The following is a 12506-nucleotide window of genomic DNA, read 5'->3' as shown; positions in this document are numbered from 1 at the left end:
GGACAGGGAAAGATAAACTAAAAACCAATTGGAAATTAAATAATCTATTTTTAACTGAATGGGTCAAACAACAAATCACAGAAACAATCCATAATTTCATCCAAGAGGTTGAAAATAATGAGACAACATACCAAAACTTATAGGATGTAGCCAAAGCAGTTCTTAAGAGAATTTTATATCTCTAAATAGCTACATGAATAAAATGGGCATGCAACTACAAATGTTAGAAAAAGAACAAATTAAAAAAAAAAAAAAAACAATTGAATACCAAATTGGAAATTCTGAAACTCAAAAGAGAAATTAAGACAATTAAAACTAAGAAATCTATTGAATTAATAAATAAAACTAAGAGTTGGTTTTATGAAAAAAAAATCAGCAAAATAAATAAAGCTTTGATTAATTTGATTAGAAAAAGGAAAGAAAAACAAAAAATCACCAGCATCAAAAATTAAAAGGGAAAATTTACCACCAATAACAAAGAAATTGAAACAATTTTAAAAAAAGAAATTGAAACAATAATTAGGAACTATTTTGCCCTACTGTGTGGCAGCAAGTCTGGCAATATAACTGGAATGGATGAATATTTTTAAAAATATAAATTGCCCAAATGAACAGAAAAGGAAATAAATAACTTAAATTAGTATCATTTTAGAAAAAAGAAATCAAAAAAATCCATTAATGAACTCCCTAAGAAAAAAATCATCAGGGTCAGATGGATTCACAAATGAATTCTACCAAACATTTAAAGAACAATTAATTTCAATATTATGTAAATTATTTGGACAAATAGATAAAGGAGTACAATCAAATTCCTCCTATGACATAAATATAGTACTCATACCTAAATTAAACCAGGAAGAGCCAAAACAGAGAAAGAAAATTACAAACCAATTTCCCTAATGAATGTTGATGCAAAATGTTTAAATAAAATATTAGCAAAGAGATTACAGCAACTTATCAGCAGTAGAATACACTATGAGCAAGTGGAATTTATACCAGAAATGAATTGGTTCAATGTCAGGAAAACTATTACCATATTGATCATATCAATAACAAAACCAACAGGAATCATATGATAATCTCAATAGATGCAGAAAAAGCTTTGACAAAATATAGCACCTATTCTTATTAAAAACACTAAAGAGTACAGGGATAAAGGAGCTTTCCTTAAAATAATAAGCAATATCTATCTAAAACCTACAACAAGCATTATTTGTAATGGAGAGAAGCTGGACACATATCCAACAAGATCAGAGATGAAACAAGGATGCCCATTATCACCACTATTATTCAACATTAACTAGAAATGTTGGCTTTAGCAATAAGAAAATAAGAAAGAAATTAAAAGAATTAGAATAGGCAAAGAGGAAATAAAACTATCACTCTTTTTAGGTGTTGTTTCTTTCTTTTTCTTTTTTTTTTTCCCCTGAGGCTGGGGTTAAGGGACTTGCCCAGGGTCACACAGCTAGGAAGTGTTAAGTGTCTGAGACCAGATTTGAACTCGGGTCCTCCTGAATTCAGGCCTGGTGCTCTATCCACTGCGCCATCTAACTGCCTCCTACTCTTTTTAGGTGATATGATGATATAGTTAGAGCATCCTAGAAAATTCATCCAAAAACCTACTGGAAATAATTAACAACTTTAGCAAAGTTGCAGGATATAAAATAAACCCATACAAACCACCCATTGAAAAAGCCCATCATCAAGAGATAGAAATGGAAATTCCATTTAAAATTACTTTCAATAAAATAAAATACTTGGGGCAGGGAGGTCTACCTGCTAAGACAAACCCAAGAACTATATGAACACATTTACAAAATACTTCTCACACAAATAAAGTCAGATCTAAACAATTGGAAAAATAGCAATTGCTCATGGGTAGGCCAAGCTAATATAATAAAAATGATAAGTCTGCCTAAGTTGGTCTACTTGTCCAGTGTCATACCAATTAAACTGCCAAAACATTATTTTATAGAACTACAAAAAATAATAACAAAATTAATCTGGAACAACAAAAAGTCAAGAATATCAAGGGGATTAATGAAAAAAAAATACAAAGGATGGTTGCCTAGCAATACCAAACCTAAAACTATATTACAAAGCAGCAATCATCAAAATTATTTGGTACTGGCTAAAAAATAGACTGGTAGATCAGCAGAATATATTAGCTACACATGACACAACAAACAAGGCCTATAGCAATCTAGTATGTAATAAACCCCCAAACTCCAGCTTCTGGAAAAAGAACTCAGTATTTTTTAAATTGCTGGGAAAACTGGAAAATAAAATGTCAGAAACTCAACATATGTCTCACATGCTATATCAAAATAAAGTAAAAATGTGTACATGATTTGGGCATAAGGAATGATACCATAAACAAATTAGGAGAAAAAAGGATAATTTACTTGTCAAATCTTTAAGGGAAGAATTTATGACCAAAGAAGAACTAGAGAACATTATGAAAGGCAAAATGGACAATTTTGATTACACTAAATTAAAAAGGTTTTACACAAACAAAATCAACAGAAACAAGATTAAAAGGAAAGTACAGAGTTGGGAAAATATCTTTTCAGTAAGTGCTTCTGATAAAAGTCTCATTTCTAAAATATATAAAGAACTGTGTCAAAGTTATAAGACTACATGTCAGTACCCAACTGATAAATAGTCAAAGGATATGAACAGACAATTTTCAAATGATGAGATCAAAGTCATCTATAGTTATAAGAAAAAACATGCTTTAAATCATTCTTGATTAGAGAAATGCAGATTGAAACAACTCTGAAGTACCACCTCATACCTCTCAGATTGGCTAAGATGTCAGGAAAAGATAATGATAAATGATGGAGGGGATGTGGGAAAATTGGGACACTAATGCATTGGTGGTAGAGTTGTGAAATGATCCAACTATTCTGAAGAGCAATTTGGAACTTAGAGGAATTTAGAGCCAAAGGGCTCTAAAACTGGTCATACCCTTTGACCCAGCAGTGCCATTACTGGGTCTGTATTCCAAGAAAATCATAAAGGAGGAAACAGAACCCACATTGAAAAAAAATGTTTGTATCAGCTCTTTTTGTAGTAGAGCAAAGAATTGGAAAATGAGAAGATGCCCATCCTTTGGGGCTAAATAACTTGTAGTAAAAGAAGGTCATGGAATATTATTGTTCTATAAAAATGACGAACAAATTGATTTTAGAAAGACTTAGTATTATATATTCTATAACCAATTGGGCTTCTGTCACCCAGCATTTATTAAGCACCTAATGTATACTAAGAACTGTACTCTAAACTCTTCCGAAGGTCCTCATAAATTCCTATGGTAATTAACAGCCAATGATCACTTACCAGGCTTCCTTTTCCAAGGATTCACGTAGGGGTGGAAGAGACAAAGACATTCTCAAAAAGAATTGTGCTTTTCACAGCAGTGTGTGAATTGTGTCTGGCAGGATTTAGTGCTGCCTCCTTGGAACAGGCAGGAACAGGCAGCTGTGCGCACTGATTTGGAGAAATTGTGAGTGTGCAATGTCTCCTCTTGCACCAGGGGGAGCTGAGAGACTGGCTTATTGCCCTTCATGTCGAGGCTCGGTTTTCACATCGATTTTTTGGCAGACAAACTATCACTTATCTCACTGCCACTATTTCATTCCCTGGGATAAAAAATATTTTAAAATATATTAATTTCTACAATTATCTTGGACCCAGCCCCCCTTTATTGGAATAATTATGTTTCAATAGATGAGTCATTCTAATAGCTCTCTTGATTTATCTTTGCTCTGTGCCAGCTTCCAGCCCTTATCTGTGCCATCTGAGCCATCTTATTACAACTTCCCCTCTTTCTGATGAGTCTCAAGGTTCTAGCTTCTTCAGAGTCTTCTCTGAGATGTTTGTTGGTGTTTTTTTTTGGGGGGGGGGAGGGGGGCGGAGTTCTCTAATGCTCCAGACTGAGTCCCAACCTCCCAGATTACAAATTGAGAATCATTTCAATCAGCCATTTTGAAGAAGCTTTTAGAAAGATGTTTTTTCAACTGTTGGTACATGTATACATATATTGTATTTAATTTATACTTTAACATATTTAATATGTATTAGTCAACCTGCCATCTTGGGGGGGGAGGAGAAAGGGAAAAATTAGAACAAAAGGTTTGACAATTGTCAATGTTGTAAAATTACCCATGCATAGATCTGGTAAATAAAAACTGTTAAAAAAAAAAAAAAAGTAAGAAAGATGGTTTTTACTTAGTAAAATAAAACCGTTTGGCACAAATATTGCCCCAAAAGTCTGTGGTATACAGTGCATATAGCGGGGAAAGTTGGTTTTGTATGTTGACTATTATGTATGTATTACATATTATACATACATACTTATATGTATGTGCATGTATATGTGTGTGTCTGGTTGTCTGTTGCATTTTATGCGTGTCTGCTTCATGTGTATGTAACCATAAGTGCATGAACATGTATGTGCCATCCATCGGTTGCCCTGATTTCTGTCTGGCCCCTGAACCCATTTGGCTTTGGCAGCCCACCCTCACTTAGCGCATCTGCATGTCATGGAATCACCTCCCACAGTCATGGACATCTTCCAGAACAAAGGGACAAACAGCATGTTTGTGTATATGCTTGTTTATAAGTTTTGTGAGTGTTGCATGTGTATTGCATGTATATGTTTGTGATGTGGAGGTGTGCAGATATGTTTTGTGTATGTATGTTGTTCTATTATGAGTGTATGCTTGTATTTTGTCCCAAGTAAAACTGGTGAACCACAGCTTGGATCTTTGGTAAATGAAAAATTCAACCAAGTGACATTTCTTTACCTTCTCCTTTCGCCTTTCTAAGGAGAGCGGCCTCTTTGTACCATCCACAGACGCCCATGCAGGTCAGACTTTGCAATCAGATGAGAGGGAACTTCTGAGATAAATAGTTCCAATAACCCTCAGGAAAGCACAAAAATGCAATGTCTTAGATTTTTTAGAGTCAAACTTGGTCACTTAAGAATTAAAGCTTAACCTCACTAAAAGAAAGGTGTACATGGAAAGGGATAAGAGAGACTGGACAGGATTTTTTCAGTTAAGATAGATAATATTCAGATAAAGAGAGACAGAAAGAGAGAGACAGACAGAGACAGAAACAGAGACAGAGATAGTGAGACACAGAGAGAGAAAGAGAGAAGGAGAGAGGAGGAGAGGAGAGAGAAAAAGAGACAGAGACAGAGATAGTAAGACACAGAGAGAGAGAGAAGGAGAGAGGAGAAGAGGAGAGAGAAAAAGAGACAGAGACAGAGACAGAAACAGAGACAGAGATAGTGAGACACAGAAAGAGAAGGAGAGAGGAGGAGAGGAGAGAGAAAAAGAGACAGAGACAGAAACAGAGACAGAGACAGAGATAGTGAGACACAGAGAGAGAGAGAAGGAGAGAGGAGGAGAGGAGAGAGAAAAAGAGACAGAGACAGAAACAGAGACAGAGATAGTGAGACACAGAGAGAGAGAGAGAGAAGGAGAGAGGAGGAGAGGAGAGAGAAAAAGAGACAGAGACAGAGATAGTAAGACACAGAGAGAGAGAGAAGGAGAGAGGAGAAGAGGAGAGAGAAAAAGAGACAGAGACAGAGATAGTAAGACACAGAGAGAGAGAGAAGGAGAGAGGAGAAGAGGAGAGAGAAAAAGAGACAGAGACAGAGACAGAAACAGAGACAGAGATAGTGAGACACAGAAAGAGAAGGAGAGAAGGAGAGAGGAGGAGAGGAGAGAGAAAAAGAGACAGAGACAGAAACAGAGACAGAGATAGTGAGACACAGAGAGAGAAAGAGAGAAGGAGAGAGGAGGAGAGGAGAGAGAAAAAGAGACAGAGACAGAAACAGAGACAGAGATAGTGAGACACAGAGAGAGAGAGAGAGAGAGAGAGAGAGAGAGAGAGAGAGAGAGAGAGAGAGAGAGAGAAGGAGAGAGGAGGAGAGGAGAGAGAAAAAGAGACAGAGACAGAGATAGTAAGACACAGAGAGAGAGAGAAGGAGAGAGGAGAAGAGGAGAGAGAAAAAGAGACAGAGACAGAGACAGAAACAGAGACAGAGATAGTGAGACACAGAGAGAGAGAGAAGGAGAGAGGAGAAGAGGAGAGAGAAAAAGAGACAGAGACAGAGACAGAAACAGAGACAGAGATAGTGAGACACAGAGAGAGAGAGAAGGAGAGAGGAGAAGAGGAGAGAGAAAAAGAGACAGAGACAGAGACAGAAACAGAGACAGAGATAGTGAGACACAGAGAGAGAGAGAAGGAGAGAGGAGGAGAGGAGAGAGAAAAAGAGACAGAGACAGAGATAGTGAGACACAGAGAGAGAAAGAGAGAAGGAGAGAGGAGGAGAGGAGAGAGAAAAAGAGACAGAGACAGAGACAGAAACAGAGACAGAGATAGTGAGACACAGAGAGAGAGAGAAGGAGAGAGGAGGAGAGGAGAGAGAAAAAGAGACAGAGACAGAGACAGAAACAGAGACAGAGATAGTGAGACACAGAGAGAGAAAGAGAGAAGGAGAGAGGAGGAGAGGAGAGAGAAAAAGAGACAGAAACAGAAACAGAGACAGAGATAGTGAGACACAGAGAGAGAAAGAGAGAAGGAGAGAGGAGGAGAGGAGAGAGAAAAAGAGACAGAGACAGAAACAGAGACAGAGACAGAGATAGTGAGACAGAGAGAGAGAGAGAAGGAGAGAGGAGGAGAGGAGAGAGAAAAAGAGACAGAGACAGAAACAGAGACAGAGATAGTGAGACACAGAGAGAGAAAGAGAGAAGGAGAGAGGAGGAGAGGAGAGAGAAAAAGAGACAGAGACAGAGACAGAAACAGAGACAGAGATAGTGAGACACAGAGAGAGAGAGAAGGAGAGAGGAGGAGAGGAGAGAGAAAAAGAGACAGAGACAGAAACAGAGACAGAGATAGTGAGACACAGAGAGAGAGAGAGAGAAGGAGAGAGGAGGAGAGGAGAGAGAAAAAGAGACAGAGACAGAAACAGAGACAGAGACAGAGATAGTGAGACAGAGAGAGAGAGAGAAGGAGAGAGGAGGAGAGGAGAGAGAAAAAGAGACAGAGACAGAAACAGAGACAGAGATAGTGAGACACAGAGAGAGAAAGAGAGAAGGAGAGAGGAGGAGAGGAGAGAGAAAAAGAGACAGAGACAGAGACAGAAACAGAGACAGAGATAGTGAGACACAGAGAGAGAGAGAAGGAGAGAGGAGGAGAGGAGAGAGAAAAAGAGACAGAGACAGAAACAGAGACAGAGATAGTGAGACACAGAGAGAGAGAGAGAGAAGGAGAGAGGAGGAGAGGAGAGAGAAAAAGAGACAGAGACAGAGACAGAAACAGAGACAGAGATAGTGAGACACAGAGAGAGAAAGAGAGAAGGAGAGAGGAGGAGAGGAGAGAGAAAAAGAGACAGAGACAGAGACAGAAACAGAGACAGAGATAGTGAGACACAGAGAGAGAGAGAAGGAGAGAGGAGGAGAGGAGAGAGAAAAAGAGACAGAGACAGAAACAGAGACAGAGATAGTGAGACACAGAGAGAGAGAGAGAGAAGGAGAGAGGAGGAGAGGAGAGAGAAAAAGAGACAGAGACAGAAACAGAGACAGAGACAGAGATAGTGAGACACAGAGAGAGAGAGAAGGAGAGAGGAGGAGAGGAGAGAGAAAAAGAGACAGAAACAGAAACAGAGACAGAGATAGTGAGACACAGAGAGAGAAAGAGAGAAGGAGAGAGGAGGAGAGGAGAGAGAAAAAGAGACAGAGACAGAGATAGTAAGACACAGAGAGAGAGAGAAGGAGAGAGGAGAAGAGGAGAGAGAAAAAGAGACAGAGACAGAAACAGAGACAGAGATAGTGAGACACAGAGAGAGAAAGAGAGAAGGAGAGAGGAGGAGAGGAGAGAGGAGGAGAGAGAAAAAGAGACAGAGACAGAGAGGAGAGACAAGGGAGAGAAACAGAGAGAAAAAAAGAGAGAGAAAAGAGATTATTTCTCTCATGTTAATAACCAATTGTTATTAAGATTAAGGTTCTTTCCCTTTTCTATGTTCTCATTCAGAAATCAGCTCCTATAGGTTATTCAGCCAAACTTTGAGGTGCTGATAATGAGATGGAAAACTTAAATCTAATCAAAAGGTAAAGAAATTCTGTTTTACTTGGGTTGGCGAGTTCTGGCCCCTATGCTTTAGTCACAGGTTTAGGTAGAAGAGAATCCCCCTTTTGTCTAGATTATCCTAGGCCTCATGGTACGGAGATGGATAATTCTCTTTGACAAAGAGTGATCAGAGCCATGCTCCCTAGACCCTCATTAGAATAAGCCCGCCTCTCATTATAATATTCATTCTCTCATTACTTTTCAACCAATCAAAGTTGACGTCCACCTTTGGGAGCAGCCATTTTTCCGAGGGCATATAAGCATTGAGTGGATTCCATGAGGTCTCTGGTTTAAGAGAGAAGGCCAAATGGCCTTTTTATTGCTCATCCACTAGCCATAATAAGTAAGTAAAATGTTAATTGCCCAGAAACATTTCTCAAAGTTTTTATGTTATGTTACTGTGTGTGTGTGTGTGTGTATAAGTGTGTGTGTATATATGTGTGTGTGTGTGTTTGTGTGTGTATAAGTACGTATAGTGTACACACACACACACACACACACACACACACACTGGCAGCGCTGGAAAATGCGCCCCCCCCACACACACACAGTACCCGGGGAGAAGGGCAGGCGTTGAGCGCTGAGTCTTCCCCTTCTCCCCGCACGCCCAGGGCCCTGGAAAGGCGGTGAGGCACAGGGGGAAAGCCGCCGCGCCTTTGAAGTCAGATAACCTCGGCCGGGCTTGGGGCGATGACCCCGTTTGAACTTTACCCTGCACTTGGGGACGACGGCTGCGAAGGGCGCGCTGGCTGCAGATGCCAAGGAGCTGTTCTTACCCCTTTGGTGTGAACATTTAAAAACATAATTTTTAATTTAAAATAATATTATTAATTTGCATATAAATAGAAATAATTTCAACTAATAAAAATTTTTATGTAAAAATCGTCCTAGCCCAGAAAGAGAAGACAAAAAGCACAGTTCTCCTCGAGATATGGGCTCCCTCGTGGCGCCGGGAGAGAGGGACACACCCTGAGGGCGGGATTGGTCCCTTTTCCTGACTTGCTAGTTGCCATAGGAACGAAGTCCGGGGAGGTAACAGATGTATCATAGAGAGGGGGAATCCTCCACCGCCTAAACGTGCCGCGCAAGCGCGCGAGCGTACACAGGAAATGCTTTGATTCCAGCCGGAAGTGGGTACACAGCCGGCCACATACGGGGCGGGACGTGTCGGGGCCAGAGGAGCGTGACGTGCTGGGCCGAGACGGAAGGACAGACAGACGGGAGCATGAAGCCAGCTGTGGACGAGATGTTCCCCGAGGGCGCCGGGCCCTACGTGGACTTGGACGAGGTGATGGCAGGAGCGGGAGCCGGGCCCGGGGCCTAGCCTGGAATTGCGTGGTGGTGTCACGTGAGCTAGGGAGTCCGGAGGGGGCGGTTGGCTGGCAAGGGCGGGGTCGTGGCGAAGGGGCGGGGTTAGATCGTTGATTGGCCGCCTGTTGCGATGAGGCATGGCTTGCTCCATGACATCACCCGTCTCTACTCCGGTGACTAGAGGGTCTGGATCCCGAATCTCACTTTGCTCACCTGTGAAATGGGAGGCAGCCAGCGCGAAAGCGTTTCGTGAACCCGAAAAGGGCATTGGCAGTTGTGGGCCGCAGCTCCTTTAAGGAGCATTGCCCCGCCTGCAGTGAAGCATGTCCCAGGGAGGGCCCCGGGAGGCTGGACACCGGCACCAGGCGGCTTTCACCTCCTTAGAAGGTGGCGGGGAATCCACATTCGCAAGGAGCCGTGTCCAGATAGAAGTGCGAAAACATTCTGAGGTCCAGTTATTTCTAGACGGGCCGTGCCCTTCGTGAGGGCGAGAGCCGCGAGTTCTCGGCGAAGAGCGTCTTGCATCCCTTTCCTTTTTAGCAGTAAATGGGGGTGGGGGAGAGATTGTGACTCGGCGGTCATCCCCGGGCATGCTGGGGGGGTGGGGGTGGGGGGACTCAGAGGGAACGGCGCATGTGCTGTCGCCTTAATGTGTGTTTTTCGTTACCACTACTGATGTGATGTTTCGCTCCTTTGCCAGGCCGGAGGCAGCACGGGCCTTTTGATGGACTTGGCAGCCAATGAAAAGGCGGTCCATGCAGATTTCTTTAATGGTAAGGACGCGGGAATACGGGTTACAGCTTATACCTCCGGAAGGATGTGGGGCAGGGCGGCCTCTGGCCTGGTGAATAGTATAAAGCAAAATAAAATGCATAAAATCAAAACGGCCTCGTTTACCAGATTCAGAAGCCTGGCCTTTCGGAGGGGTGTTTGGCCTCTGGGCTAGCTTAGACTCTGGTAACCAGTGCTAGGCCGGCTCTCTTTTCTGTTGTCCAATCAAAAAAGCCCAAGCAGCTGAGACTGAAAAGAGAAAGTCCCCATTGCCCCAGGGGGAAGAGCTCAGGCCACCTTTGGTGGTCGGGGTAATCCATGTGTGATCTGGAAATCACCCAGTCAGACTGAGATCTCCTCCGCTAATCCTTGCTGTCCCGGTGCTCCTTTTTGCACCGGGTCTCACGGGACAGAGACCCAGATACAGTGTTTGTCTGCAAGGCCTCGTGGTCATTGCGGCTTCTTAGTGAAAACCCTACATGTAACTGACGAGACCAGCATGGCTAGTATGTTTCACTGCCCTGAGGAGGGATAAACTCCGCTGTGGGTGACAGGCCAAGACTGAAAGGGCCTGGTAGAGTAGAACCTTACCTGTACTTCATGCTTTCCTAAATGGACAAGGGCACCAAGTGGTTGAGCCAAGGACTAAATTAAAAATTAAATCTTAACTGTAGAAACAAAAATTGAGCCAGAGAAAAAGCAGGTGTTTTGCAGGTATCTATTGACTTCTTAGGACTCCATTAAAAATAAAATGGAGGAATATTGTATTTAACTTATACTTTAACATATGTAACATGTATGGGTCAACCTGCCATGGGGGAGGGAGTAGAGGAAAAATTGGAACAAAAGGTTTGGCAAATGCCAATGCGGAAAAAATTACCCATGCATGTATCCTGTAAATAAAAAGTTATAATTAATAAAAATAAAATAAAGTGGAATGTTTTAAAATATGGATTTGCAAGGAAAGGAAATCAGGCACTAGAGTTTCTTAAAAGCATAGATACATTTTTAAATATGGGAATTTATTGTAACTGATATTTAACTCCTTTCAATTCCATTAGCAATTAAGTTTGATAAATATCGTAAATGGCTTAGAAATAACCTGTTGATCATAATGATGGCATGCCCATTATTTTCATTTATGCACATGGTATTTAAGCCAAGAATGTGTATTCCAGGTTTTATTACATCAACTTGAAAATTAAATTTCATCAAAAAAGTAGAAATGTCCTTTTATTATGAATATGGATGGATTATATTAACGCTTCATTTTTTACCTAGATTTCGAAGATCTTTTTGATGATGATGATATCCAGTGAAATGATTTCCAGCTATGGAAACCCAAGATGTTAATTCTTTGTTTTGTAGCAGTAGCAAAAATATACTTTTTATTTAATCAAAAGATGGTATATGATCTCTAAAAAGCTTCTGGAAGTCACAAAGTTGGGACATGGTTACCAAGACAGGAATTATGAAAAAATGTTAACCATTGGGAAGCTACTGGTAGATATCTTTTCATATCAGCTGATTGTCCTTGTGTGAATAAATATGGAATTTTTTTATTTGCATGTAGTTCTGTTTTTCCACATTCGAATGATGTCACAGTTTGATGCATAATTTTGAAAAATGAATTGCTTATATTTTGGAAGTTTGTCAGTCTATCTGATGTATAGTAAGAGTTTTCTTATTTTGCCTCAGCAAGAATTTACTGATCATTTTGATATATCGCCACAGACAAGAATTATTTATCAACTGACTGCCATGTTTAGGGAACCCTGTACTTCAGGCATAATATGATATGGATAAACACTTTTGATTCCGCCTTTTTTTTAAGCTCTGATTTGATTATACCTCAAATCTAAATTGTCTCTTTTGTAGCCAAATACATGGTATACCTCTTAGCATCAGAATTAAAAGTAGGTGTTGACGTATCTTGTACAGTATATGACTGTTTAATCCATGTGTTAGTTGAGTACATGCTGCTGACAGAATAAACCCCCAACCTGGAGTTTTTCCCGGGAATAAAAAATTGGACTGACTTTGTACTCCAAGAAAGGATCCTCACACACCCCATACACACACAACCCCTCAGGTTAAAGGATAGTTCAGATTCTAGGACAGTTTCTACTTAACAACAGAAAACACAGATGAGGGGCAGATCTGAATCTAACCCTCTTTCTGTAAGGGTTTTTTTCCCTTAATGAGTCCCATTTTCCCTAGGGAGCTGTACAGTCCATGTGACTCTCCAGCTCAGCAAAAGGATGGCTCCACATTAATCC

At 40.9% G+C, this 12506-nt stretch overlaps 1 protein-coding gene across 2 annotated transcripts; it reads left to right on the top strand.

Moving 5' to 3' along the window:
* Positions 1–9269: 9269 nt before the first annotated feature.
* COPS9 (COP9 signalosome subunit 9) lies at positions 9270–11789 on the top strand. Of its 2 annotated transcripts, none has more exons than XM_074264168.1 (3): positions 9270–9433; positions 10157–10229; positions 11509–11789. In XM_074264168.1, the coding sequence occupies exons 1-3, from the start codon at positions 9371–9373 to the stop codon at positions 11544–11546; spliced, it is 174 nt and encodes a 57-aa protein (XP_074120269.1). In that variant the 5' UTR covers positions 9270–9370; the 3' UTR covers positions 11547–11789. The 2 variants fall into 2 exon arrangements, with proteins under 2 accessions (XP_074120269.1, XP_074120268.1); XM_074264167.1 differs by lacking the exon at positions 9270–9433 and adding an exon at positions 9595–9905.
* The last annotated feature ends 717 nt before the right edge of the window (positions 11790–12506 follow it).

Source organism: Sminthopsis crassicaudata, chromosome 4, assembly GCF_048593235.1.
Source record: "Sminthopsis crassicaudata isolate SCR6 chromosome 4, ASM4859323v1, whole genome shotgun sequence".
NCBI classification, from domain to species: Eukaryota; Metazoa; Chordata; class Mammalia; order Dasyuromorphia; family Dasyuridae; genus Sminthopsis; species Sminthopsis crassicaudata.
The sequence above is the reverse complement of the archived record's forward strand: the minus strand, read 5'-3'. Positions and strand labels throughout refer to the sequence as shown.